The sequence below is a fragment of the Monomorium pharaonis genome, chromosome 4 (genome assembly GCF_013373865.1).
Source record: "Monomorium pharaonis isolate MP-MQ-018 chromosome 4, ASM1337386v2, whole genome shotgun sequence".
Taxonomy (NCBI): Eukaryota; Metazoa; Arthropoda; class Insecta; order Hymenoptera; family Formicidae; genus Monomorium; species Monomorium pharaonis.
In genome coordinates, this window is record NC_050470.1 from 23,387,414 (window position 1) to 23,414,848 (window position 27,435).

General features: G+C 33.3%; 2 protein-coding genes and 1 long non-coding RNA gene across 6 annotated transcripts in view; 1 reads left to right on the forward strand and 2 right to left on the reverse strand.

Moving 5' to 3' along the window:
• Positions 1-2,496, reverse strand: part of LOC105831781 (GTP-binding protein GEM) — a 38,713-nt gene extending 36,217 nt beyond the window's left edge. For all 3 annotated transcript variants that reach the window (XR_003625419.2, XM_012672172.3, XM_012672171.3), the window contains exon 1: positions 2,349-2,496. The gene's annotated coding sequence lies outside the window, so the exon portion shown is untranslated. The remainder of the gene's footprint in view (positions 1-2,348) is intronic.
• Positions 2,497-2,585: 89 nt separating this feature from the next.
• LOC114253991 lies at positions 2,586-13,275 on the forward strand. The gene is made up of 2 exons (XR_003625420.2): positions 2,586-2,721; positions 3,822-13,275. It is a non-coding gene; the product is annotated as an uncharacterized LOC114253991 (long non-coding RNA).
• Positions 13,276-17,123: 3,848 nt separating this feature from the next.
• LOC105833704 (protein couch potato) overlaps positions 17,124-27,435 on the reverse strand; it is an 89,303-nt gene continuing 78,991 nt past the window's right edge. For both annotated transcript variants that reach the window (XM_028189137.2, XM_012675643.3), the window contains exons 8-9: positions 26,522-26,726; positions 17,124-21,152 (exon numbers count right to left, since the gene is read on the reverse strand). In XM_028189137.2, coding sequence (XP_028044938.1) covers positions 21,120-21,152; positions 26,522-26,726 — 238 coding nt within the window. In that variant the 3' untranslated portion in view covers positions 17,124-21,119. The remainder of the gene's footprint in view (positions 21,153-26,521; positions 26,727-27,435) is intronic.

Sequence of the window (27,435 nt, forward strand, 5' to 3'; positions counted from 1 at the left end):
TACATCGAGAAGATATCGATGCGTGAAGACGTTCCGGCAACTATAATCGAGTATCGACAAAGGTAAGCTCAGTCCGACCAATACAACTTTGCGACACCTTATCAATATACTCTCTTTGACTAAGTCTATGTTTGTAATATATTTTACTTTAAGACTATAAGAGAGGAAATTAAGTAATTCGTTTTGCTGATAATATCTTTCTATATCCAAGTAATTTTATATACGTACAATATACTAATAAATATTATAACTTTATGTAAAACGTTTGTAATTATCTAACAATAAGTACACTATTTTTTACTTTACATCTAAATTTTTTTAAACAAATATTATTAAATATACTTAATATTAAAACTCAGCATTTTTTAAATAAAAAAATAAATAAAAGAAATTAATATTCATCATTAATAATAATATTATATCATTATTTTGCTTAAATTTATCACACTAATCTCTTTCGTATGTCATAAAGAAAAAATAAGATAGTCGATAAAAGATTATTATACGTCTGTTATTATCACAATACAAGCATCGAAAATTTCCGCGTTTATAAAAGGTGCATAAAATAACAATGAAATATCTTTAACGAATAAAATGTTGCAATGGACTTTATTTAAAGCACTTCTCTCGTAAGGTGCCTTTGTGAAATAATATATCACGCGAGGACGCGTTTACCATAGATAGACTGCAGGATTAAGTAGAGGAACTGAAGCTTTGCTCCGACAGGAGTGAGAAAAGGTCTTACGAGCTCTTCATCGACATTGCACGTTAAAATCGATAGTCTGCGTAAGTGCTTTATGCATTCACGCAACATAACTCCACATATAACTTTACATTATGATATCAAAGTTGCGAGTTACCGTAAAAAGTATTTCATCTTTGTAAAAACCTCGACATTCCCTCTTCATACCTATTACTACTATATTATTGTTATAATAAAAGGAGCTTTAAAGCTTATGACATAGTTACTAAAAAATAATAAATTGATCTCGTTTATTTCTTACGTATAAATAATTTAAATAATCCAATTGTGCAACTTAATTATTTGCCTGCAACCGTGAATTATTTTTTACATTATTTAATCATACTTTTTTTTATACACAACGTTAAGCTTAATTAAATCCGTCAGTATTCTTAACAATCTTTATCAACTCTATATTTTTTCAATTAGCGAATATTCAGATCTCATTACGAAAATAAATCGTACATACACATAAATAATATTGTAAAACACTCTAAATATATTCAAATGTGTTTATATTTTATTAACATTTCTGTGTTGGGTTCTAAATCGATTTTTTTATATGTGTTTATAAAGTATTTTTACCTAGGTATCTCTTTCACCAAATATTAGACCTCATTTCTGAAAAATGTGTATGTTTTATATTAAAATTAAATAGAGAGAAAGGAAAAGAAAGACAAAGTAAATCCAATTTTAAAACATTATTAAATAGAATATAAAATGTGAGATATTTACTTAAACATTTCCAAAACTAAACGTACATGTACAAACTAAGCAGCATCTTTTATTTCTCTTGGTATTCACTGAAACACGATAGTTAAATTTTCTTTACATTGAACAAAAATATAGCATAAAGTATTTTTATATCAACATGTCACCTTAATTGCCGTTGTAAAAATTGAGTTTATTTGGTTAATATTTATTAATATTCTCAATGAATATTTAAAACGTTCTTAATTTTTCTACACAATAAAATCCTAATACTCCTAAAGTATACATCTCGCTCTCTCTCTTTAAAATATATTTTATTATGTATTGTAATGCGCACACAAGTTATATGAAAATAACTACTTATTAAAATATTAGATAGTACTTTTTTCATTCAACTATTCCGTATTATTCAACTCACTACGGAAGGGTTAAAGACAAAACAAAGAAAGAGAGAGAGAAAAAGAGAGAAAGAGAGAGAGAAAGAGAAATCGGGCGCCCTTCAGAAATTTCAAAGTCGGGGCATCAGTTTTTTTTTCTACCGTGTGATAATCACTCGTCGACTTATTTTTTCCGAGGATTAATTATAGATATTGTTTCGCATAAATCTTCTAGGGAGAAGCATAAACACATCTCCGTCGATCTGTCCCCCCATATGTTCATCTCCATGTCTCACTCCTTCAAGTACTTCACCACGGCCGTAATTATCCCCCTTTTTCAATAAACCTCGGCAACCTCTGCCCTTTAACCATAATTATATCGAGAGATGATATTCGCGCGCATCTCCGTCTCAAGATATCACCCCAAGACATCACCGATGCCTAATACTCTCATCTCCAAGTACTGAATCACGAGATCTCTCCGGATCGATATGCCGGGCGCGACGATCGATCCTTACCACTTTAGGCCGTTTATGACCGTAGGACATCTCCTCGTCATTTTTCCTATTTCATCCTTCTCCGGGATCACGACGGATTCGAATCACATGTCTCGATTGCTCGCACACGAGCGCGACCGACACGATGCACGTCCGACGATGCGCGGCACACTGACGACAACCCGGCGACGCGGCGACCGCTAGGGCGAAAACCGACGCCAGGCGTCGGCTCTCTTGCACGCCCTCGTCAACGACCACAACGAAGACCACAACGAAGATCACGACGAGAAGCCGACGGAGAAGTTGGTGTGCGTCCAATTTCGCACGTTATGACTTTAACAGCGATTCGCCGAATGCGCGAGATGCTTCGCGGAGAATCACCAGAAAGTATGGGGTTTGTATCCAACAATCAGCTATTGTTAACTGTATGCCGGGACATTAGTTATTTAAATCCAATTAAAACAATAAGCGAGTGCAACATCGCGCGTGTGAAAAATGAAATAAAGAAAATAAGTCTTCAAAGAAGAGCAAATATTCTATTGCCAGTCTTTCATACTCCTCGTGAGTAATATGCACCGTGACTCGGTGAAAACTTCATCTCCAACTTCATTAGATCGGTGGCATTAACTTTGCATGACTTAGCGATTTCTTAGCACGAAAAGTCATTATTCTATTTCGCGATGAAACTTTTTACTCTTTTACTTTTAGGACTTAAAAAAATATACCTATAATAATACAAGCTAATGAGCCACTTGGAGAGAAATGAATTCCTATAATTCTTCTTTAAATTTAAGTAATTTAGAATAATTGCAGAGAAAAATTCTAAAAAAGTTAACAAGTCATTATTAACATCGTACATTAATGTATGATTTATTAATCAGATGTATTAATCAGATAAAATGTAATATTCGTGTTCCGTTCAATTTTCACAAATTAAATAAAATTCTTGAATTAACAGTTAGTTAAAATTCCTTTTCAATTTTGATAATTTACAGCAAACGCAGAGTAAATTTCTGCGGAAAATAAAAGTTAATAAATCGTTATTAATGATAATTGATTATCCAATGAGTTATCAAGTGATAATTCAGATGGACTGTTATGTTTGTGTGTACTTCACTTAATTTTTCCAAATTAAATAAAATTGTCAAATTAGCAATCAACTACAAATTATAATCAAAACATGTGTGAATAAAAAATATTATGTTCTTCTAAAAAAAAAATCATATTCTTCAAAATTGATTTTATCTTGTATTATTTTAAATGATTATCTTATCTTATCAGAACTCAAACTTCGATGTTGAGATATTATCTGAACATCAATCTAACTGCTAGATCTTTCTATATACATGTGAAATAATTTCGTTTGTATATTTATACATTAAAAAATTTTCTTTAACAACAAATAGTACGATCTGCCAGACTTGCTGTGTCACTATGTATAAACCGATTCGAGTGTACGTGTTCGTTCTAAACACCAACCTGTTTAAATTCTAGCGATAGATGACGAGATCCACGAAAGCTGGCTCATGTCTTTTCTCAAGAAGATTACTGCGAAGTACTACTTTTAAATCACTTCAGAAAAGTCGTCATCCTGGCACCATCATCCAGCACATTAGCATTGTATATCTTGTCGGAAGAAATCTATCCGCTTTGTTTTATATAAACAAACTACTTGCTTAAATCTTATTCATGGTTTATTTTAAAAAGTCAGCGTGCTTAATTATGAAAAATATCATGTCAATATTCCAATGAAATGAATCAGTACTTCAATAAAATAGGAACAGCTTTTTTAATAGAAAGAGAAAATCGGCTATTATCTGAACTTTTTCGATTATATTGTAATTGTTTGATGACTTAATAGTACGTAACTTAATAGCACAACTTATTTAATTAATTGATTAATATAAAATAGTAAAAGAGATAAAACACTCTTAAAAAATTTATACAAAATTTTGAACTTGAAATTTTATCGCTCATGTAATTTCACAATACGTTCGTGTCATAACAAGAAAATTCTAAGAAAATACACGTGCTTTTCAGCATGTGCAAACGAGAATAGAATTCTGAACGTTGATCTATAACGTTGATTATCAGTTCAAGAAATTGGAATTCTCGTCGGCATAAACCGAAAGAGATAACAGTCCTTAATTTCGCGAGAAAATAATTCCGTAACTTTTCATCGAAAATATATTTTGCCAGTTAAACAAAAATGTATTCACAATATTCATATTAATTCCTACATTTTATTTTAATGTATTTACAAATATAATATTTTAAATTTTTAACTTCAATAAATTCTTATGTCTACTAAAATGATGTCAAAATCTATACTTAATAAATTAACTATTAAATCCTTTTAAAAATATATTTTTAAAAGTTTTGGTAAATTTTAACACGTTTTACTATCGTAAAATCCGTTCGAGACATTAAATTTTCTTAAACCTTCTTTATCAACAATATTAATAATCGATACCATGGCAAAAGGATAATAGCACTATTTACTTCAAAACAACCAAAAAAATGTTCCCGTAGCATGAAACTTGTTCATTCAATATATAATTACCTGTAAAATTTATTTCTAACGCGGAACGCATTATTCATTGACGTTGCATTCTTCTCTTTATCCCGTCTCTTCATCTCTTCGCCTCATCCAGTATTAGACTCAACGCCGTGCGGTATATTTTTGACTTGTGGTGGTCTAAAGCTATTTCAAGACGAAGCCGAATCAACCTTCTGCACCAATACGATTCTTCGCTCCCACTTTCTCCGTTGGCCTCTTTGTGGTCTCCGGCGAACTCCCTTTTCTTGTCCCTGGAAATGCTTTTTCTCCCAATGACAATGTCGACTCATCCAGCCGTATGAAAAAGCCTATATATATATATATATACTCTAAAATGTTATAAAAAAAAGATCGCATATGTACAGATCATTTAACTGATACATGAGCAGCCGAGTAAATTTTTGGAAAGTTACTGAAAGAATAATTAAAGAGAAATATAGTCATTTGTTGTTCAATATAATTAAACTGACGCAACTAAATAAAATTATTAATTTATGATAGTTCCTAGCTCATATAACAACAAATTGTCAGCAAAATTTATTCAACGCAATTCGCGGCAAAACTTTTCAATGTACATTGCGATTCTCCTTTGCTGTATTAAAAGACAAGTTTAACTAAGTTTGCAGTTGAGTTTACAATTTCCATTACACTCAATAATCAAATCAGATTTATGCAAACTGCGTTGCAGAATTTCCATACGTTCTCTCTAGTAATAAAATCTTTAATATTTATTAATAAACTCTTAAAAATACCTGTAATTAATTTTTTCTTTGTTTTCTAAATAATCTATTCAAAATTATTTGTAGATATTATATGATTTCGTATTCTAAACCCATATTTAAAGAGTGTGTACAAAATGGCTTCGTTCAAGATGAACAATAATCCCTTACGGGTCAGCAGGATAGTCTATATGATGATTACATACACAATCCAATTGTGGTGTGCCACGTTCGAAATTAGGTAGGTCCTAATTGCAAATGCCATCCGTTGCGGATGGTCGCTTTGGGAATGAGCGAGTGAATGAAACAGAGAAAGACAGAGAGAGAATTGCTTATTTCCTCGTTAATTTACCAGATCCGTGAATCTGCGGCAGGTATACTCGATTCTCTATTAATTGTAAGATACGTTATTATCAATCGTATTCAATTAAAACGATCAACGAACGAAAGTTGCAAACCAATGTTCGTACGCGTTAAAACGACGCCGTGAATTTTTCGTTTACTGATTTCTTTCGTACAAAAAAATAAAAATCAATTTTTAATTAAAGCTTGGTATAATGAATTACAAGCGCCGCGTCGCCGCAAAAAGTCGATAAACCAAATTAAATTTATCGCTGGCTTCCCGTTTGCCTTAATTATTATCCGCGCGATAGGCGTATTTATTTTTACGTTGGAAAAGCGACACCGCCATATTTCAACGATATCGAAGGTATTGCTGTGTCAGAAATCTCATTTGTCATTCCCGGCGCTTCGTGTCGAATAACTCTCGCAAAATAGCAGGTCTGTCAATCACAAGACGCGTCTCGCTTATATCTGTACAAGATACTGTGTATCTTCTCCAAAGCGAGATCTCGTTATAATCACGCTAAAACGCGAAGTAAAATGTTCGATCTATCGTCCGCGAAATGTGGTGACTCTGTGAAAATCGCGAGTCATGAGGTTTCTAAAATCTTCAAAATTTACAAAATGATTTATAACAATTTTTTAATCTATACTTATAAATTTATACTTAAATAAATTATTTTAATTTTTTAAAAATGCATGAATTATAAATCTCTCCTCCCAAGTTTTACCATTTTTCTTGCTTACATAATAACAAAATAATAATAATAGAACTTTAATTATCATTTACTCATTGGAGTTTTCTTGATGTGAATTTTAAGATAAATAATGTAGATTTTCATGATAGATTATATAGTCAGTTTAACAATACATCTAAATTTATTATACAATATCTAATGCTTCAACCTGGCGTACATTTAATAGAGGTTGAACCTTTCAATTGTAAGGTAAACGGATATACCTGATATCACATAGAATGCGGTTCCATGAGAGCTATTGATAACGTTGACACACAGAGAAGCACTATCATGCATTAGAAACATAAGTGGTGCGTCATGTTGATGTGAGCTGCGTAAAACGGTTTTAAGTGCACGTACGCAAAGGCCAATATACAAAGATAGGAATTAATGCATAAATAAACGTAAAGCCATACATACTCGTCCGGATTAGTTGATGGTTGTTTATTTCATTTGATCCTTTGTCGTAATCTCGTAATGCATGCTGCACAATTACTAAGGTAAAAGAATAGCAATAAAACCTTTTACTATTTCAAATAAAAACTAATAAATTTAAAATGTTTGAAAAGTTTAAAATGTCATGTTTTAAAACCATAGTTTTAAAATATATATTAAAGAAATACTTCTTTTCTTTAGTTTTAAACAGTAATTAAGAGATGCAAGAAAATTGTGTCATGTTAGAATATGTATTTATTTTTTTAGATTAATGTTTCAATTATTCTACATAAATATACATATATAGATTCCAAGCATATTAAATAAAATAAATCAATAATAAAGTAATCAATATTGTTTCTTAACAATGTTGTAAAGATTTTAAAAGTCATCGGCATATATATATATTTTTTTTTTCGTATACATAGACAAGAAATAATATATATCTTAATATATAATCTCATAATATTTTGATTTTGTATGTAAAAAACAAATATGAAATATATTTAAATAAATTTTTAAAAAATTTCGAAATTAAAACCATGAGGCTAAAAAATATATCTTATTTGGATAAAAGGATTTTAACAGGCAGAATAATATCCAACTCATGTATTTTGCTCGTTTTATTATTTCCAAATCTTGCTTAGAACCTGAAGAAATTTTTTCACAATCTAATAATTAATTAATGATAATTAAGTTTAACATTAACGCCTGACAACGACGAAGTAAAGATTATAGATATATATATTTATATATATAAGCTAATCCTTGCCCAGACACACGAATTGATATGCAATGTTTAATATGTTATCGTTTTCTTTCTTGTTTCATTCGTCCTATTTCACTTTTTTCTTTACGGGCATATAAATAAATTCTTATTGCTTAATATTTTCTTGTTAATATATATAATATATATAGTATTATTACATATATGATGATATGTTTTTGTAGTCCCAATGATTAATATGCACGCATTTGTGCAAATGTCTCCGGCATGAGACATATTATGGACGGATTGATCCAGATTACGTTATGGACGTTCCGAATTGTCAAATAATCGCTACTTTAATAATTTCCGGTGGCAGATAATTAGTTGTCATTGTTTCTCGATATAATCTTTATTACATTCCTATCAACTTTCGGAATGTCCGTCACGCATCCGGCAGTATTTGACGAGGCCTCAGATTGTCGTTTAAAACCTCGTCCGTAATATAATAAAACAAGAGAAATATTTATATAAATGTACATGTAATACTAAAGATAAATAGAAGAAAAAATGAAGAAGGAAAAGAAACAGGAGATAGTCGCGATCGTCCACGGCTTCGATTTTGTACCTCGCCGTAGATCGATTTTCGGAGAGGGATATCCACTCAAGCCCCGTCGACATACTGATTATTAGTATTATTACTATCATATTATTACTATTATTATTATTCGCTCACTAAATATCATATTCTTATCTCTGAACATAGTTCAATGTCGCTACGGTAAAGTTATTATTCTTTAAATATCACAATAACCTTACACAGAAAGCTGCAACTAATTTTATCATTATTATTATTACTATTCATCATTATCCATTATTATTACTATCAGTATCGGTACTGTTGTTATTATCTACGAATTTACGCGCGAACTTTATCTCGTAAATATGTCAGATGTATTGTATCCCCCTCTTTTTGTAACGAATACGAAAGTATTACCATTGTTATTATTATTACTTCATGTAATGTTGCTGTTATTATTATGCACGTACAATTTTTAGGGTAATCGTCGTCGTGCCAAGCGACGCACGCTTGCGTAAATTCGATTTTGCTGCCTGTGTACTGGGTCACTTTCGATGGTTATCGTGTGTGATTGCTCTCGTATGTGTAATTGATGAACAAAAATTGTACGTTGCCAATATAGTGTACGCAAGTTCCCATCCAATAATTACTGAACAATGTCGACACAGAATTGCTAATTACCTACATGACTGCCGGCTTGTACTCTAATGCATGTACATGTAATTCGTGATATATAGTGAACCCCAAATTTATTGAATAACATGGAAAAAATGCCTATATTAAATAACGCAAAAAAACTTATTCTAAATGATTAATACATTGTCCACCATTGTGAAACATATGACAAGCAATTTAAATAGTTGTCATACACCTGGATAATCTTAATACCTGATAATTAAGATTATTAATTATCTTAATAATTAAGATTATTAAAATATTATAATCAAATTTCAAAAGAGATTACAATTCTCTGCAAAAATGTACATATACGTTTCGATATGGAAAACTAATATTGCATAACCACTTATGTTCTTAGAAGAGTATATGTCGTAATAAATATTAATTCTCAAAAAATGTTTATGTAAAATTCAAATACTTTGTAATAATCTGTTTCTTTGTACTGACTGACTTACACACATATAACATAGAGACTGCAATAATGCAAAAATTTTACAATTTACAAAATTATTTATCCATTTTTTCAGCAAAAGATTGGTATGATTAAATAATAGAATAATTTTATTATAAAATAAAATTATTCTATCATTCAATCATATCAATCTTACGCGTTTGTCGAAAAAAATGGATAAATAATTTTGTAAATTGTAAAATTTTTAGTATGTAATCCATAAAATCATAAGAAGAGTTCACTATTATTATCACCAATCATAAATACGTAGATTCGAATTTTCAACACTTTGCGGATTGACCGTGCTGTTCTGTAGCATGCGCAGGGGACGGACTAGTTTCTGCAGCTGTATGCACGTGATACGCACATCAGAGATTAAATATAAAATTATAATCTCGAAAGTAGCGATTATATCTATAAGCGAACATGTAATCAGTCGCAAAAATAACATCTGTATTTGTCGCACCGTATTCTTCCAAAGCGGACCAAGTGTAGGACGTCGATTCACACACTTCTGTCCGCAAAGTGTTAAATTCAGTCAATCTGACGCATAAGTGTGCCGAAAATTCACGTGTATCCTCAACACTCTGCTACTCTTCCTCTTGTAATGATAATCGTTATTCTAAGGACAATATTCGCAACAACAATTTTCACGACAATGTTCACAAATGAATCCTCTGTATGTAAATATATCGCAGATGAATCCTTGTTTGCGTAGAGGAATCTGTTATGACCATCATACATATCTAACAGAGAAAAATCACACCGTTCCGCGTTCGAGGGTAATTCAAAGTGATCGTAGAATTCTTATGAACCGATGCCGATTACGAGAGCGGAAGCGATTATTATAGTAATTTATTAATCGATTACGCTCCCGAACTAAAGATCCGCGGTAGATGCGGGCGCGTTTCTGACGATCATTCGTCTGTGCGGCTAACGAGTGTACGATAACCAAGTGTAAAGAACAAGTAACGGCTAATGCAGAGCCCAGTATAGAGCTCTGATGCCAAAAAGATCGTCAAAGAAACGTGCCGTCAATCTCCGCACAATCAGATAAAATTTCTCTCGTGTATAGAAATCGACTCGCGAATTTCTTTTTATGTACACATCACTGTAACTCGCAAGTTTCGTTTTCCTGAATTGAATCGCGATTCAATTTCATTGGTTTGCTCTAAATTGTCGTTTCTATATGCATCGTAAAATCCAGAAATTTTACAATAAGAATTTTTCATATAAGAATGTAAAACAAATTTTTAAAAAAATCTAAAAGAAATTTTCTTTTTTCCTTTCTAACATTCTCCCAAAATTTAACAACTTTTAATAGTTCCATTAGAGAGAGAAAGATCTATATTCTAACTAAACATATTTATTCTTAAGAATGTAAAGCATCGAAAGATTTAAAAAAAAGTACATTTTAAATACGAACAATTAAGGCAAAGAGTTTCCACGATGCATTGGAGCCAACTCTAATAAATTTCTACGATACAGATCAATAGACTATTACATATTTAAATGCACATATTACATGTACATATATACACGCATACGAGATTCATGTAATAGGGAATATTCCCATTTTCCTCGAACGCTCCTATTCCATCGACGTTATGCATAACTTTCAACATATCTCTCTCTCTCTCTCTCTCTCTCTCTTACAATGTCTCCCGCCTATCTTCCACCCAGACACCGGGCGCAAACCGAAACCGCGCGTTCACGCATGCAATACGCGCGTAATGTGAATCTAGAAACAACACGCAAATAAATACACGGACAACGTAGCTACACAAAGAGACACGTCCTTACATACATACAGACGGATACAAATATAAGACACGGGTGTATCTATCGATTAATAAACGCCACAGAACGCTCGCGGTTGTCTACGAACGACGAATGTGGTCCAATGCGTGCCCTTAATTATAGCGATTAACTCGGCGAAACGCGCTCGATCATTTACCATGCCAGACATATTTATCTAACTTGCCTGAAAGAGAATTACGAGGACATCTTTTAAGCTAACGTTATTGAAACCTAGCCCTCTCGTATTACAAGATCATTCATTTATTGCGTTCGATTTATATAAGTCTATTTTCCTATACAAAACTAATTTAAACTACCTAATATTACTAAATATATAATTTGCAATGTAGGAAAGTTAAATGTACTACAGATATTTCTGAGTTGTAAATTGCAGAACTTAAAGATCTTCTTTTCACATTAATAAATACTAACATATTGTATTATATCCACTGCTGAAAACATAATTCTTTTAGACTAGATCGATTTGTATTATCTTTTTCTCATCTTTTACTCATAGATACAATTATTTGAAACACCCTGAGATAGATAATAACATAAATAATAATAAAACAAGATAGATACGCTTAACTTTGTTATAATAAAGACGGGCCCAGCATATATTATGAATGATCGATCGATTTCGCTGTTTCTGATATGTTAAGAATGTAAGGGCGTGTTTTTTATCACTTTCAAAATATCATATGTCACTGTACAGTGTATAAGTATCAAAAGCAGTTACGTGTTTTCTCTTGGGAATTCTCATTGCAAATTGAGCGATGCCGAACGATCCTAGTATCTCGAGTTACTTTTCGATCTCGTGACACGTGTGATTGTCATAGTCTGTCTGGTTTTTTTTTTGTTTTTTTTACTGAGAAACGCATGTCGTAGCATTGACTACACAAATTCGCTTTTGACATATTCGCGAAACAGTGATATCACGAAATCTTTTACAAATTAAACACCTCGGTATTCGCAACGCATGTAGCAATTGATTATATTTCCTCGATTGCGTGGAATGTCGAAACAAAATCGGTCATTGTCAGATGTATCGTTCGAATTTTGTTACTTTGTTCGAATGCAAGTATACTCGATACTCCAATTTACATTGACCCTGTCAAAGAATTTCTAGTTACATGACGTTAACTTTACACATCCACAACATGTTTCTTAAGCGCTCTGCAAAAACGCAAATTTCAATCACGCGTGGCCAATGTATACTGGACGCGACGCAATGTATGCGCACTGTCCACCTGAGCGTAAACTCGGATCCATGAAACAGAATTCTAAATCTACAGATCCATAAATCCATACGTACGAAAAATTCACGCAATTGAACATTCACGAATCAATAATCTGTGAAGTGAAAAAAGTTCCCCGACTTACGGATCCATAAAGCAAGAATATTAAAAATTCGTGTCTTCAAAGATCCGGATATACTGATATTCACAATTTCATACTAATCCACGGGCACATGTATAAATCGGCAAACTCACGTATTCAGAAAGCGGAATCGGCGAGGTCTATAACAGCATGAGACTTCCACGGAACACACTATGAACACGCTAGAATAAGCTTATAATCCTAAGAATTCTCGCATGTCTCGTATAAACTGCTTCATCCGTCTCAATTTACAGGATCGTCAAGAATATTATCATTAATTTTCGTTGACAGATGGATAAATTAATTTATTAATTCATAAGAATTCATCGAGAATAATTCTTCACATTTACTTGGTCTTACGACGCTTAATGGGTATTACTTATCACATTATTCCTCAAAGATCATGGTAAAAGTGAAGAACTCTTTCCACATATATATTTCGCGTTTATATAATTATTTTGTAAAGGATATCCGGTTTTGCAACCAGAAATTGTGAACGTTTGGTATAAACTACCACAGTTCGTCGTGTAGACATCCGATCATACAAGTCTACAAATACTTCCCTCTTGTAAACAGATTTACTCATACATACCCATAGGCAGACACGCACACGCACACATGTATATATACGTACATAATACACAGACGCGCAAATAATTAATTAAGCAACTATAAGTCCCGACTCTTCTCGAACGATCCTCTAGATAAGTACATACTTCGATATTCAAACATTGAAAAATTTCTTTTCTAGGCGCCTTCCTTACTCGCTTACGTGTGCATAATCTCGCCCCTCCCCCTTCCGAATTTGTGATCTCAATACGTAGTCGTCGTTGTGAATCGATCTTGCGATCGTGGCTTGGACGGGTATAAAGGCTGCCGTCGATGATTGAACAAAATTACGTCATAGTGTGTAAATCTCGCATAAAAACTGTATCCTTGCGCGTAAAACGTATATATTTATAAAAGAAAAAATAAATTAAATAAATTAAATAATAAATAATACTTTATATTATGCTAAATTATTATTTTGCGAAAAATATTAATTTAATAAATTTATTCTTAAAAAAGATTTGTTTAGTATTTATATCATAAATTTGGGTATGATAATATGCATACGACGAGTTAAATAATAATACCTACAGTTCACTGTGCCAATCATTCAATCATTGCCTTTCAAATTTTATATCAGTGTTAGTATAGAAAGTGCATAGCGCATATCGGATACGTGTACCGCTAATTGCATTAATAAATTTAACAATTTTTATACGGCAAATATATCTTCTGTGACATAAAATAGCTAACGTAAATTCTCTTTCTGAGGATCAATGTTGAATGTTAAAATTCATATAATGAATAATTTTCTTCTTTAATTGATAATTAGCTTATAGGATTCAAAGTTCAGTTTAATTCATACTGATAAATATCATAATGATATATAGATCCTGGTCTCATACAATAGTCGATTCATATGACGGGATGCATGAGAGAAAAAAGATTTATAGCAATAATGGCATGAGGCAATTGGTCGCAGATTCTCGATTTGGACAATAAATATGATAATCATAAGATTCGCGAGAATACTTTCATTTAAAGGCGCAGAATAGCATTTTTAATTCTTTGGGATATTTTGCATAAGTCGCATAAATAATAAATAGTCGAATAATCTAAGATACTTATACCTCAAAGAATATTCGCCTCGAGGGAATGCTTCGAAATACTGCGTGGATTTCCGATTTTAGAGGATCAACGCGAGGATGCCGAACGATCGCGCGAGATTATTCCCTATCTTATTCGGGAAAATTCAAGAGTCTTCAAACAAATTATTTAAATTTATGTCAAAGCGCTGGGTTTAAAGCAAAAATTACAAAGCAATATAATAATAATAATATCAATTCCCTTTTAACAATCTCGTAAATTAAACGCAATAACAATCATAATATAAAAACTCAATAAATGCCCTATTAAGAAATTAAGATTATGTTACTTGTTTGACTTTATAATGTCAAATTTTTTGTTAAATATTTAATTTTTTTTAATCTCCCACATTAACTCATAGTTCCCCTTATGCAGTTTTTTAAAAAGTATGTTACCACACTCGCATTTAACTCCAGATTTAGATTTTATTACGCTTTTAGAATTCCAATTGTTAATATTTTTTACAAACGTTCCAACGCGTTATTCAGAAATGGTGTTGATATCGCATAAGCGATGCCGATGTGCCCGAGCAAAGGATACCCACGTCAATCGATTACTCGACATGCGCGACATAATCGTATAAATATGTATAATATAATATACGTGGATTACCTGAGCACAAACGGCTTTTCAATAAGAACTCGTAAGCCGCCTATATTTTTGCTAAATAACGAATCAAACTCGCCATCAGACTGCGACAGTTGCAATATACAAATTGACTACACTTTCGATTCCACACGTACGTGCGTCGCCGAGTTACTTAATTATTTCAATTACTTTCAAGTAAAATACCGCAGACTACTTCGATCTTCGATAGTGGTTTCGAGCAGACATCATATTTTTTACTATCTACAACTGCTTATAGATATTTTCAAAATGTAAATCCATTACTAGTAAAAATATTATGATAACAGTAATGGTTTTCATGTAAATAATAATTTATAATGAGTTAAAGTGTAATTGAATACCTTTAAAAATATAAAAGTCTGGTCGTAGTTGTTTTCTCAGTATCGAAGTCCACGGTACATATACATATATATATATATTCGTCTAGCTTTGTTTTTACTTACGTCACGCGTCGTCAGACGGATATAACATCAATGACAGAATCAACTAAATACCACAGAAAGCGCGTGTGATACTACGATTAACAGCTATGTAGAACAGTCTACGGTTACTTAACTACCTACTCACAATCTTATAAAACTCCGAAAAACATCATGACGTATTATAATCCGTCGCCAGAACGAATTCTCGCGGTTGTTTAAGTCGATAATAAAATTGTAATTCAAATAATAGGAAAGCCGTTTTTAGACTATCGTACTTCTCTTCACCATCTCCTCCTTATATTCTCCCCCTCCTCCTCATAGATCATTCGTCCGGAATGTATAAACTCCTTCCACGTACTTATCACTGGTATCGATGCGAAGCTCTGCCCGTTACCCGATGTATATCGCCACAGCAAATCCGCTTCGCATTTTACACGCTTTAGAAAATTGATATGTATTTTGTGTATCCATCTCTTCATCGTGCCCTCTCACTTTCACATTCACTTTCATTTTTGGTGTCTCGACGATACTATTATGGTCGTTACTTTCGAAGTATGGTCAAGCTCGAAAGAGCTCTATTTATCTTGGTTGCCCTATATGCTCATATATTTATATATATATATATATATATATATATATATATATATATATATATATATATATGATAAGATATGTAGCCTTTTCGACGCTGGAAAATTTGAGACGCGCTAATCAATCGTAAACAAAAGATGTATAATTGAAGATTTTTCATAAACCATCTTTTCTCGTAAAAATAACAATTCGACGCCATCGGTTGTAAGTTTTTATGGGCGATCTCTGACTACCGGAGTGTCAATGTGCAATGCTTTTCTCTTTACTTGACATTTCTCAATATTATGCTTATCTTTCTCGATATTATCAAAAGTAAAACACCAAATCAAAATATCTTTCGATTGTGGTTTTCGTATAGTTTTACGATAGTGTAGAGACATTATCTCGAGGATCGATCCTTCTGCAGAATCTTCCTACGAGGACGGAATCGGGATCTACGAGAGAAACTTAAAAAACAAAGGCGAATTATACTTCCACGTTATTCACATGCCTGCCTTGATTTTTGTTCGCGCTATTATCATTCACGGTAAATTGGTGCAATCTAGCATCAGATGGTGCATGTTAATGTTCTTTTTCACAGCGTGATATAGTCTTTGTGAGGTCTATTGGTAGTCTTTGGATCGATACATTGCCATCTTTGGTGAGTTCGCGTTCTTCGATCTCGCTTTCTATTCTTCTTTTTTTTTTAATGAGCTTCACGCGGACGCGAAGTTCTTATTGTAGATCAAATTTTACAAGATGTTTTCCGTATGCAAATAATTCGAGTTGTAATTTGCCGAAGTATACAGTGGATTAATCATGCGAACCAATGATTCAACACTGTTAGAGTAAGAGCGTTCTTCTCGAAGGAAATATCGTACAATCGATTAAATTGATTTAATCGGTTTCTGCACATTGCTACTTATTTCTTAATTTTCAAAATAGCTAAACGTTTTACAGACACCTTTTATGCATATAATCGTTAATTCATTGACCCATAAATTCTTACATTCATAAATGTAGAACAGAGTTTCCAGCGTATTTATGTATATTTATCTTATATTTTCATTAATTAATAATTATTAAAAATGATCTTTTTTCGTTTACATTTTATTCGTTGAATGTACGACTTCCTCTCGAGTTTTCCGCTCAACGATACTTTTCGCTACTTTTCTTGTAGAATAAGAGAGCGATATAAGGTCCCGGTCACGCTCGCGTTTCGCATGATTCGTTTCGCCGTGCTTTGCGCACGATTCGCTTCCATGATGCTGTATGCCTATACACTTGTGTATATATATTTATATACGTATATAAAAAAGAAATAAAACGGATTCGCTAGAATAATTTCCTAGAGACGGTACAAAATATCTGATTGACATGTACTTCTCGCCCCTGTACTTTAAAAGTCGCGCGGTTCATATATATATTTTTCTTCATATATATATATCTATCTGTAGATATATGTATATATATATACTTCTTTATATTTTTATATTAACCTCTAATATATCCTTACGCGAATACCATTCTATATTAATGTAATAATAGCGTACTGCCTACTCTGATATGTGTTAGTTCACTTGTAAAGCACTTTAAAATTCAATCTAACGATTCATCGATTCCGATCGTGAATAACGACGAATCCGCCTCTTAATGGCTAATTACAAAATAACGAGCTATTGAATACACCGAATAATGCGTTTGCCGCGCCGCATCCTCGCATCTTTCCAAGTTCGACGATCATCCCTCGCGATCACGATACTCGAGCGATCACGGCCACGTTATCCAATACTTGTTTGCTATACTTCTCATTATCCTTTCTTCGTTATATTTATTTTCTTGTCCCCTTTTTGGTATTTATCTTGATATATTCGTAAATAATGGATTTCAAATACATATAGCTTTTATCTTTTATACTGACTTATTCCATTAACCCTTTGCACTCAAATGTATAATTTATATTATTTTTCTTAATTGCAAAAGATACACTAATTCAGAGCGTTATAATACTCTTTTAAAGAAGAAGGCCAACTGTGTATAAGTCTGGTTCTAAGCGCATGAAAACTACTTCATCCGCAATGATACGCTAATCAAGTTCTTTTTTCATTATTTAATTACAATCATTTATTTTCGAATATCTGAGATAGATACTCTTATACGTGGATTTAAATCTTAATCTGTTTCACTGCTCCTTGAATTGTAAGGCCTCGATTCAATTACAATTTAGATTATACTTCCTAAAGTTTTGTAAATTACATTTTATCGCAGTGGCTTGTCAGTTAATTATAGCGTTAAATTCAAAATTTGTAGCATTACAAAATATCAATTTTCAATCCTTCTCCATCCAATAACCTACGTTGATATGTAAAGTAGGACTCGATAGTAAGAGTGCAAAGGATTAAAGTGGAAATTCCTACATTGCTGCCTGACAGTAATATTCTTTTACTTTGTTTCACTATTTCTTTTCATTCTCACGCGTGTACTCGGATCTATCATGTGTTCGTCAAGTCTTAATATCGCAGAGTGATATTTCTAATGTAGTGCTCCCCAGTCGCTTTCCGTAGAAAAATAAAGAACATACTGGCGCGATCATGACTTGACGATCGATGATGACAATGACAGGTGATCAATGATGGATAATTGATCGATTTGCCCGAGTGCGCCGATGGATGATCGCCATTACCGATATAATCCACTGTTTAATCGGCGGCTTTTTTACTTCTTAAATAACTTCCACTGTTGTTAATTGCGGATGCATGTAATAAATGCCCAGAGATATGGGAGATATAAAGGTTGGTCGTGAAACTCGAGGATTCATCGGCGGAAGCTGCATAATATTACCAAAAGTTGCCCCACTCTATTAACTGTTTTTCGTTATAGCTATTCGTTAAGATCTATTTATAATATTCTTATAATGCGTATTAATACACAAACACAATAGTCATGTAATTCTTTCATTTTGCATGAATAGAAATAAAGTAAAAAAAAACTTCAATTCTGCCAAACAAGACAGCTTTATAAATTTTCATAAATTGGTTGAATCATTCCACAAAAACACATTTCACTCAAAGTCTCGCTAAAAAAAAAAAACTTTAATCTTCGAATCGTTATGAGATCTTCAATGTATCCTCGTTGCAGCTTTCCGCCATCAAAAAAGTAAGAGTAGAATGCGGAAGGAGAAAAATGAGTGGCGAAAGAGAGGCGACTGGGATGTATTTTGGATACGGTTGCACGTTTAGAGAAGCGCCGGGAATTCTTTCTTTGGGAGTTCGAAAAATCGGGACAAGATCTATGTGTGTAACGCGCTACCGATTACAGCTTGTGACTCGACCAACAGAAAGGCACTTGGGCAAATTACGTGCCGAGTTGGCCGCCGTTTCTAACACGCGGGGCACATCACTACTACCCTCTTTTCTTCCGTCCGCTCTCACTCTCACTCACTCACTCACTCACTCACTCACACACTCTCTCTCTCTCTCTCTCTCTCTCTCTCTCTCTCTCTCTCTCTCTCTCTCTCTCTCTCTCTCTCATTTTTTTTATTTTATGGAGAAGCGGACGGTCGTTCAAATTCTCCTCTCGCCACACTTTAATTTCATCTACAGGCTTAACCCTATGATATGTTCGCGTTCGTTATGTATATATATGCATAAGTTTATTACGTACAGTCACGTTCTCTCACCTCTTACTATTCTTTCAACTTGCTCTTTTTCTCTTCCTGTCGCTATGCATATTCTCTCGCATTCGCAACTTCACTTTCATTTGCACTTTTGCTCGGACTTCCTCTTTCTTTCTTTCTTTCTTTCTTCTTCACGTTCACACGCACACGCACACACACACACACACACACACTCTCTCTCTCTCTCTCTCTCTCTCTCTCTCCCCTCCTCTTTCTCTCTGTCTTATTTTCTTCACGCTCACCTAGGACACTAGACTCTTCTTAACAAGATACAATAGTTAAATGTATACTCGCGCTCGTGCTTCGCGCGATGCGCCGATGATAAAACATAAATACACGCTTCTTAGGGCACCTTTGGTATTAAGCTTGATGTACTCATTTTCGCCTCGCTTGTTTCGTTTCAATGTATGGAATACGCAATTTCGCCACTAGGATTCGCATCATGCCTACCAATACGCTTTAATCGCGCGTTAATGAACTTAATTTTTGCGAGACTCGATTCTTACAATTATTACTTTTCCAACGATATCAACAATTTAAAAAGCTCGAGCTCGATGTAATGACTTACTTAACAAATTTGTCTTTTTTTCAAAGTACTTAATAGATTATCATCAAATGCAATTTTCATGGTATGTCGCAAATGCATCCCCCAGAGTGGCATCATATATCTGAAAAAATCTTCACGACTGTTCTGTGTAAATGTATTCGTTTGTATGTATACGTTTACATGTAAGTGTAAATAAAATCGCGATGTAACATACGCGTGTGACTGCGAAGAGTGCCATTCTTCTTTAGATATGTATACACATACAAGAAATAAAATCGTCGCTTCTTCACTTGCTTTTTCGTTTCTCTGCCTTCTCTTCGATGCTCCATCTGCCCCATTTTTGTCAACCCTGCCCCTGTCTCTCGCTTCGTCGTCGTCGATCGCGATCAAAGACACGGTGAAAATAAATAGTAGGTAAAGGTAGGTATGCGAATCGATAAGTTAAGTTCATTAAAAAATATATATACCTAGGAATTATTACGTGATTATATTGGGCCCCCCGCTAGAGTCGCGCGAACCAACACGCCTCCACTCTGCAATGTCGAAGAATTTACAAGAATTTGCCTACCGATGTGTTCGCTATATCCCTTCCGCCCTTCCAACTCCTCACAGTTTTTGTATTTCTCCTCTTCCTTTCTTTCTCGCTTGTATGTGTGTGAATATGTATTTACTTCCGCGTCCTACGTTTCATTCCCTGCGATCTCTCGCCGACGAATCCTCAACTACTCGACAGTGTGCGACTTCTTGTATGGTTCTTCCGTCTAATCTTCCGGTGGATATTCTGTCCTATATATATACGAGAGCGCGTCCTGTCATTTCCTTGGGTCGCCCGATACTCTGCTTTTTTACATGCCGTTGATGTCGATCTTAAGGTTGGCCGTTTTCTTGTCTCTTTGATCCCTGAAAAATTGATACAAGCGATTAGGACAATTCGTGATATATGGTAATTGTACGCAAGTGCAAGAGATCATCTAATTACAACAAGACGATATTTTTATAATTAAATCGCATGTTATTTCTACACGAGATTATCTTAGATAAAATTAATTATTTCTAGAATACAATTATAATAATTCTGTAATTTTCTCGCCGCTATATATCACTACACACACACACACACACACACACACACACACACACACACACACACACACACACACACACACACACACACACACACACACACACAACAGATGTTCTTAATAAAATACATGCAAGAAAAAAATTGCATCATCTTTAAGTTATAATTATTAATATTATTATTCTAATATGAAGATATCGTAGAAAGTTCAAATGAAAAATTTCTGAAATCGAGTTTTAAATATTTGCGATGATCGAAAGGATTGATAACATAAAAGTCCACGGTTATTTATAACAAATTTTTTAATATCGGTTCAGTAAGTCACGCATGGTGACAGAAGAAAGACTCAATGTCCAAAGGAGGTTAAAAGAACAACCTACATTTGTCTTGTTACGTATAAAGAGTGTCCGCGTGAAGTTGAAGAGACGACATTGCCATTGAGTAATTTGCGTACCTCATTAGGACGTGACTGTGCTGAAAAGCGCTCTTTCACTGTTTGTTCAAAGCTCTTGAGCTCTTGGTTGACGAAGAGGCATACACACGACGAGAAGAAAAGAAGGATATAATAAGAAAAGCAGAAGATGTAGGGATATAGAAAGGTAGATTGAATTTCGTTATGCCTTGGAAAAGAAATCCCGCAGGAACAAAGATTTTATGAATAAACCGTATTTACATAGAAATTATACAAATAAAATATATTTACATGTATAAGAGTAGATTCAAAATGGACTGTTGTAAATAGAAAAGTAAAACAATAACGCAAAGTTTATAAGTTTTTTCAGGCTTATTAGTGTTGTAAAAATTCTTAAAATTCTATACAACAAATTATAGTATCAATTATTTAGCACTAAATAAAAATAATATCTATATTATAGTATCGATTATTTAGCACTAAATAAAAATAATATCTATATTTAAATATAAGCAAAGAAAAATTTATAATATAAATTTACAACACATTATACGTGTATCTAAATTTAAAAAATATACAATATATGTAAATGTATACTAATATCCATGTGAAAAATGAATACCGATAAGATAGTGTAACCTAGTACCATCTTATATTATTAAATACCGATACGCAATACCAATACTATATCAATATAGATATAATACTGATATAGTATTGATAGAATATTGAGACGAAAGCAATGGATCAAAACACGGAATACAAAATTATAGTGGCATAAGAATAGAAAAAATCAATTCTTTGTGTTGTAACAGTAGCAAAAATCATTTTCAATATTACACTAGTTCTCTAGTATAGAGACCCTGAGAATAAAGACAAATACAATAAAAATAAACACAAATACAAATACAAAACAAATAAATGTAAATACAATCTATCCAAGTAAAAATTGAAAATAAATAGACCAAGAAATTTATTACAAAAGAAAAATAATTACATTATTTACTAATGTTTACAAAAAAATTAGAAAGTTTAAAAATTCTAAAAGTATAAAAATCTTAAAAATGCTGTGAAATAAATCAACAAATTTCAAAAATATAAAAACAGAAATTTTTACCTCATTGTTAAAAGCAGATAAACCTCGACGACTCAAGTCTCTCGGGTCTCTATTGTATTTCAACAACCTTGTAAAAAGGTCCTTCTTCATCTATTAAAAGTTTAAATTTTCTGATATACTCGTATGCGTCCAGTGAAGACAGAGAAAAAGGAAATATTCATAGGATTGAATGTGTTCGTTCGGAAAAGGGCAAGAGTTTTAATTCATCAAGTATCCTACCAGGTAAACGTTACGATGCCAGACATCTCTATAAAACAACGTGAATTAGCGATGACGTGTTCTGCCATGCTCACCTCCAACCAAACTATATCGATCGTTTAATTTGAAAATGGGGTGGTCGATCCGTAGCTGCAGTTTCGTTTATAGCGTGACCAATCACAACTTTTCGGCATCGCGTATAAATAAATAATTTGAGACACAACCGCAAGTGAACAATATCGTTTCGCCGATTCCAAGGGATAAGGTCGAGCAATCTGAAGCGTTCTTTTACAGCGTCCGATCAATTTTTGTGTGACACACTTTTGCCTCGAAGCGAATCCATTTTTGGACGTTTCAAACGGATTGCTGAATCCTCTATCTCTATCCCTCAATCTTCTGCATATTTAAAAAACGATAGTATCTATAAATTCATATTCCTTTAAAATCTCTTTAAATCTCTAAAATCCAATTGTTCTAATGTTCTAGACATATAGCTATTTTTAATTAATCTTCTTATTAAAATAAAATAAAAGAAGATAAAGCTAAAATAAAGACAAGAATAGCGAATCGTGAAGCTAAAAATTATTATTTTATTTAAACTATTAATTTTCAAATAATTGAATGTCAGTTGCAAATTTTGCGATTTAAAACAACTTGCATTCTTGTGTACTTAGACTCTTATACATCCATACATATATTCTGTCTTTAACAAACGTAATTATTATTTTTCATTTAACTACTAAAGATGATGCAGACTTTTTCTTGACATATTTTGCATCGAATTATTTTGTGTGTGTGTGTGTGTGTGTGTGTGTGTGTGTGTGTGTGTGTGTGTGTGTGTGTGTGTGTGTGTGTGTGTGTGTGTGTGTGTGTGTGTGTGTGTGTGTGTGTGTGTGTGTGTGTGTGTGTGTGTGTGTGTATCAGCGTACCAAATATCACGTACAAATAATGTCATAGCTTTGCCGAAATATTACTATCATATTTCAACTGAATGAACAATTTCGTCAGCTTCATTTAACGCAGCTTAATTACTTAGCTAATTAATTAGTTCATTCCTTTTAGTGATTGGATAACCTGTGAGTTGAACTTAATTCAACCCTTAAATTACGTAAGTGGGATCGATCCTTAAATGTCCAACGAATCTTCCTTCATCGGCGGAAATACGGTCTTGGTTAAAAGCGGAACCTCAGAATCATCATTTTGTCTGATTTTCCTTTTTTTGTCCTACTGTGCATTATGGATTTTTATTATAATCCATAAAATTTATTTTGTTTAGACTGATCAAAATAAAATCGAAAAATAAAATAAACATTAACATATCAAACTCTCTTTGTTTCTTATAAGTATCATAAATATTTTTAAACAAACATTTTTTAAAAGTATGCGTTTCTCAAGACGATGTAAGGATAGGAAACAATTGCATTTCAGTGAAATCTTAAAATATTAGTTTCTTATATCATAAAAAAATTTAAAGATATTTTATCACAAACCCTAATTGGTAATAAAAATTTTTTATCAACAAAATTAATTTCAATATTTTATACAGGCTAATTTTTCCCCAAGCGTTACTACAGCCGATTAATATAATTGCTACAGGATGGTGCACAGTGCTTGTCATATCTATATGATACAGTAAAACAAAGATAGATTTGATATAGCGGAAATAATCAAACAGAAAAGAAAAAGATTTCATTTATGAAGGAAATTACACCATAAGAACGAGCAAATCGACAAACAGGCATTAATGAAAAAGGAATACAAAGGGAAATATAACAGGAAAATGAAAAAATATGGAATCTAAAATCGAAACCATATAATTTGAATGAGTTCAGTTTGTAATGCTACGATAAAATTTAGTTTGCTATCGAGTATCGCATTTCCACCTGCCGAGAACAGATATCGAGAGAGATCATTTTTGCCTGTCTCTAACATCAAAATCTGAACTCTTCAAAATTATAATTTAGTTTCAGTTTGGAATCGTGCAAAAATTCAAAAAAGAAAAAAATTATAAAAAAAGATAATTCAAAACAGATTTAAAAAATTAAAAATTACAGATATAATTGCAAAAATGGGAACAAGTATCTCAATTGAGCGATAGAAAGATAAAGAAAGAAAAAAAGAAGGAAAGAAAGACGGATAGATTTGCCAGCTTTCATATAATCGATAGGCGATTAACGACGGGTAATTGACAACTGGCACCAACAGCGCACGGGAGTGCATCTACTGTTTGGATATGAGTCCTCGACGGGACAGCCGTCGTCGGTCTTTCGACCAGATTTAATTGGCCTTCAAAGTGACAACCTGTCTGGCGCCTCGAGGCACAAACGTTTTCGAGGGTAAAGCCGCGTGAATTAGATCAAATAATTGAATCCAGAATTCACTGGGCCCAATGCATTTCGGCGCCGACGATAAAAGTAAAGATTCGAAATCAATATCATTTCCAAAGTGCCATCTTCGATGCTATGGATGTAAAAAAAAACGTGCCGTTTTTGTAATTTTATAAACATACATTACAGTTATTTTTTAATATCTATAGCATCAATACACGTACACTCATTGAAATCATACGGTTCCGACCCCTAGACGAAAACGCACAGCTGTACTCAGAAATCCAATAAAATGTTCTAAAAAATAAATTTTATTTTAAAGCAGATTTGTTATTTGAAAACTGATATTTAATATTTGTGTTTTAAATCACATTTTATTCGTAGTATTACCTGTGTGTGTGTGTGTGTGTGTGTGTGTGTGTGTGTGTGTGTGTGTGTGTGTGTGTTGCAAATTTCCCATTTTATTATGATATGAAAACCATAAATAGCAGTCTCCTTTTGAAGTATTGTTAAAATTCTATATCATATTCTCTTCTCATTAAAATATTCATTGAGTAACAATATCAGGATAATGTTCGTATTTTTCATATAATTAAATGTTATAAAGCATTTTTCTTCAATAAAATGTCATGAATCTCAAAATATATGACAACAATAAATATTAACATTAGATATATGTAAAATATTAAACGAAAGCACAGCCCTACGTATTCGCCGCTGATCGCATTTTCGCGGAGGCGGCTCTACTGGCAGAGGGTGGACCACCCAGAGCGCCTCGTGTATGTACAAAAGTGCTAGACCACAGTAAACATTTGTGCTAAGGACTTGGGCGCATAAGCGAGGCCCCTAGGCGTTCGAAGATACGCAAGCTTCACGCTTGACCGCAACAAATACTCTCATCGAGGCTCTTTCGACATGTGCAAAGTGTGCGAGAAACGCCCTCGCTAAAATCTTCGCGCGTGCTAAGCTCTTTCTCGGGACCATCGCATCGTCTGCGCCCTATGAATACCGCGAAAATAAACGCCGAGAATTTCGAGAGCTCGCGAATGCCTTGAACGAAAGCTCGTCTATTCCAAATAGAGCCGCCCCCCGCGTCCTTTGCAGCGGTCTATCGTAGCATAAAGTGGAACCTACTTCGATCCAGAGATTTGTAAAGCCCACCTCGGCCATTTTTGACTTTGCATATTCGATTCGTATCGCTCCCCGGTCGGAGGAGAGGAGAAAGGATCCTTGGAGAGTGGCCATCGCCTGGGCCGCGTAGCGAACGTCTTGGTATTCGACAAAGGCCACTGGCGACCCTCCCTTCGTGTGCATACGAAGCCGGGAGAAACCAGGAAAACTGTGCACAAATAAGAGAAGCGTACAATACGTGCTCTAGTTAGTCGTAAAGACAGTACTCTGATAAAGGGGAGTTTAGAGGGTTTGGCGAGGGTCTGGTTACTGCTTGGTTGCCATTAATGGTGTCGATAGTGTCAGGCGGTGCCGACATGGGGTGATTACACGGAGGGGATGCGACACAAACTCAGGATCGAATTTAGATCGTTAACAGATGTGAATTATTTCCTTTAACGTGTACGTGTGCAAATTATTTTAGGGGAATTTAACATGTACAAAGATAATTACATACATACAATACAATACAATACAATACGTTTAATTTAATATATATATATATTTAAAAATTCTCAAAATTATAAATAATAAAATAATCTGTACAATTATTATTCTATAAAATTTTCTTTCAAAAAATATTGAATAAAAAAATTAAAATTACTCAAAATACAATCAAAAATATATTTTAAAAGTTTTAGAAATATATATTTATGTATGATAAATTCTCATTATCTCTTATTGTTATATTGCTCATTTTATAACAAACAATTAGACTGTTGATGTTTTGTATGCCTTTTTCTGTTTTATACCACACGTTATTCTTTCCATTTTAATCCTTTCATATTAGATTCATAATGCACCCACAAATCCGCAATTACTTGGTAGTTCGCAATATAGAGACATTACCCTCCGTGCAAACCCGTTCAGCACACCGA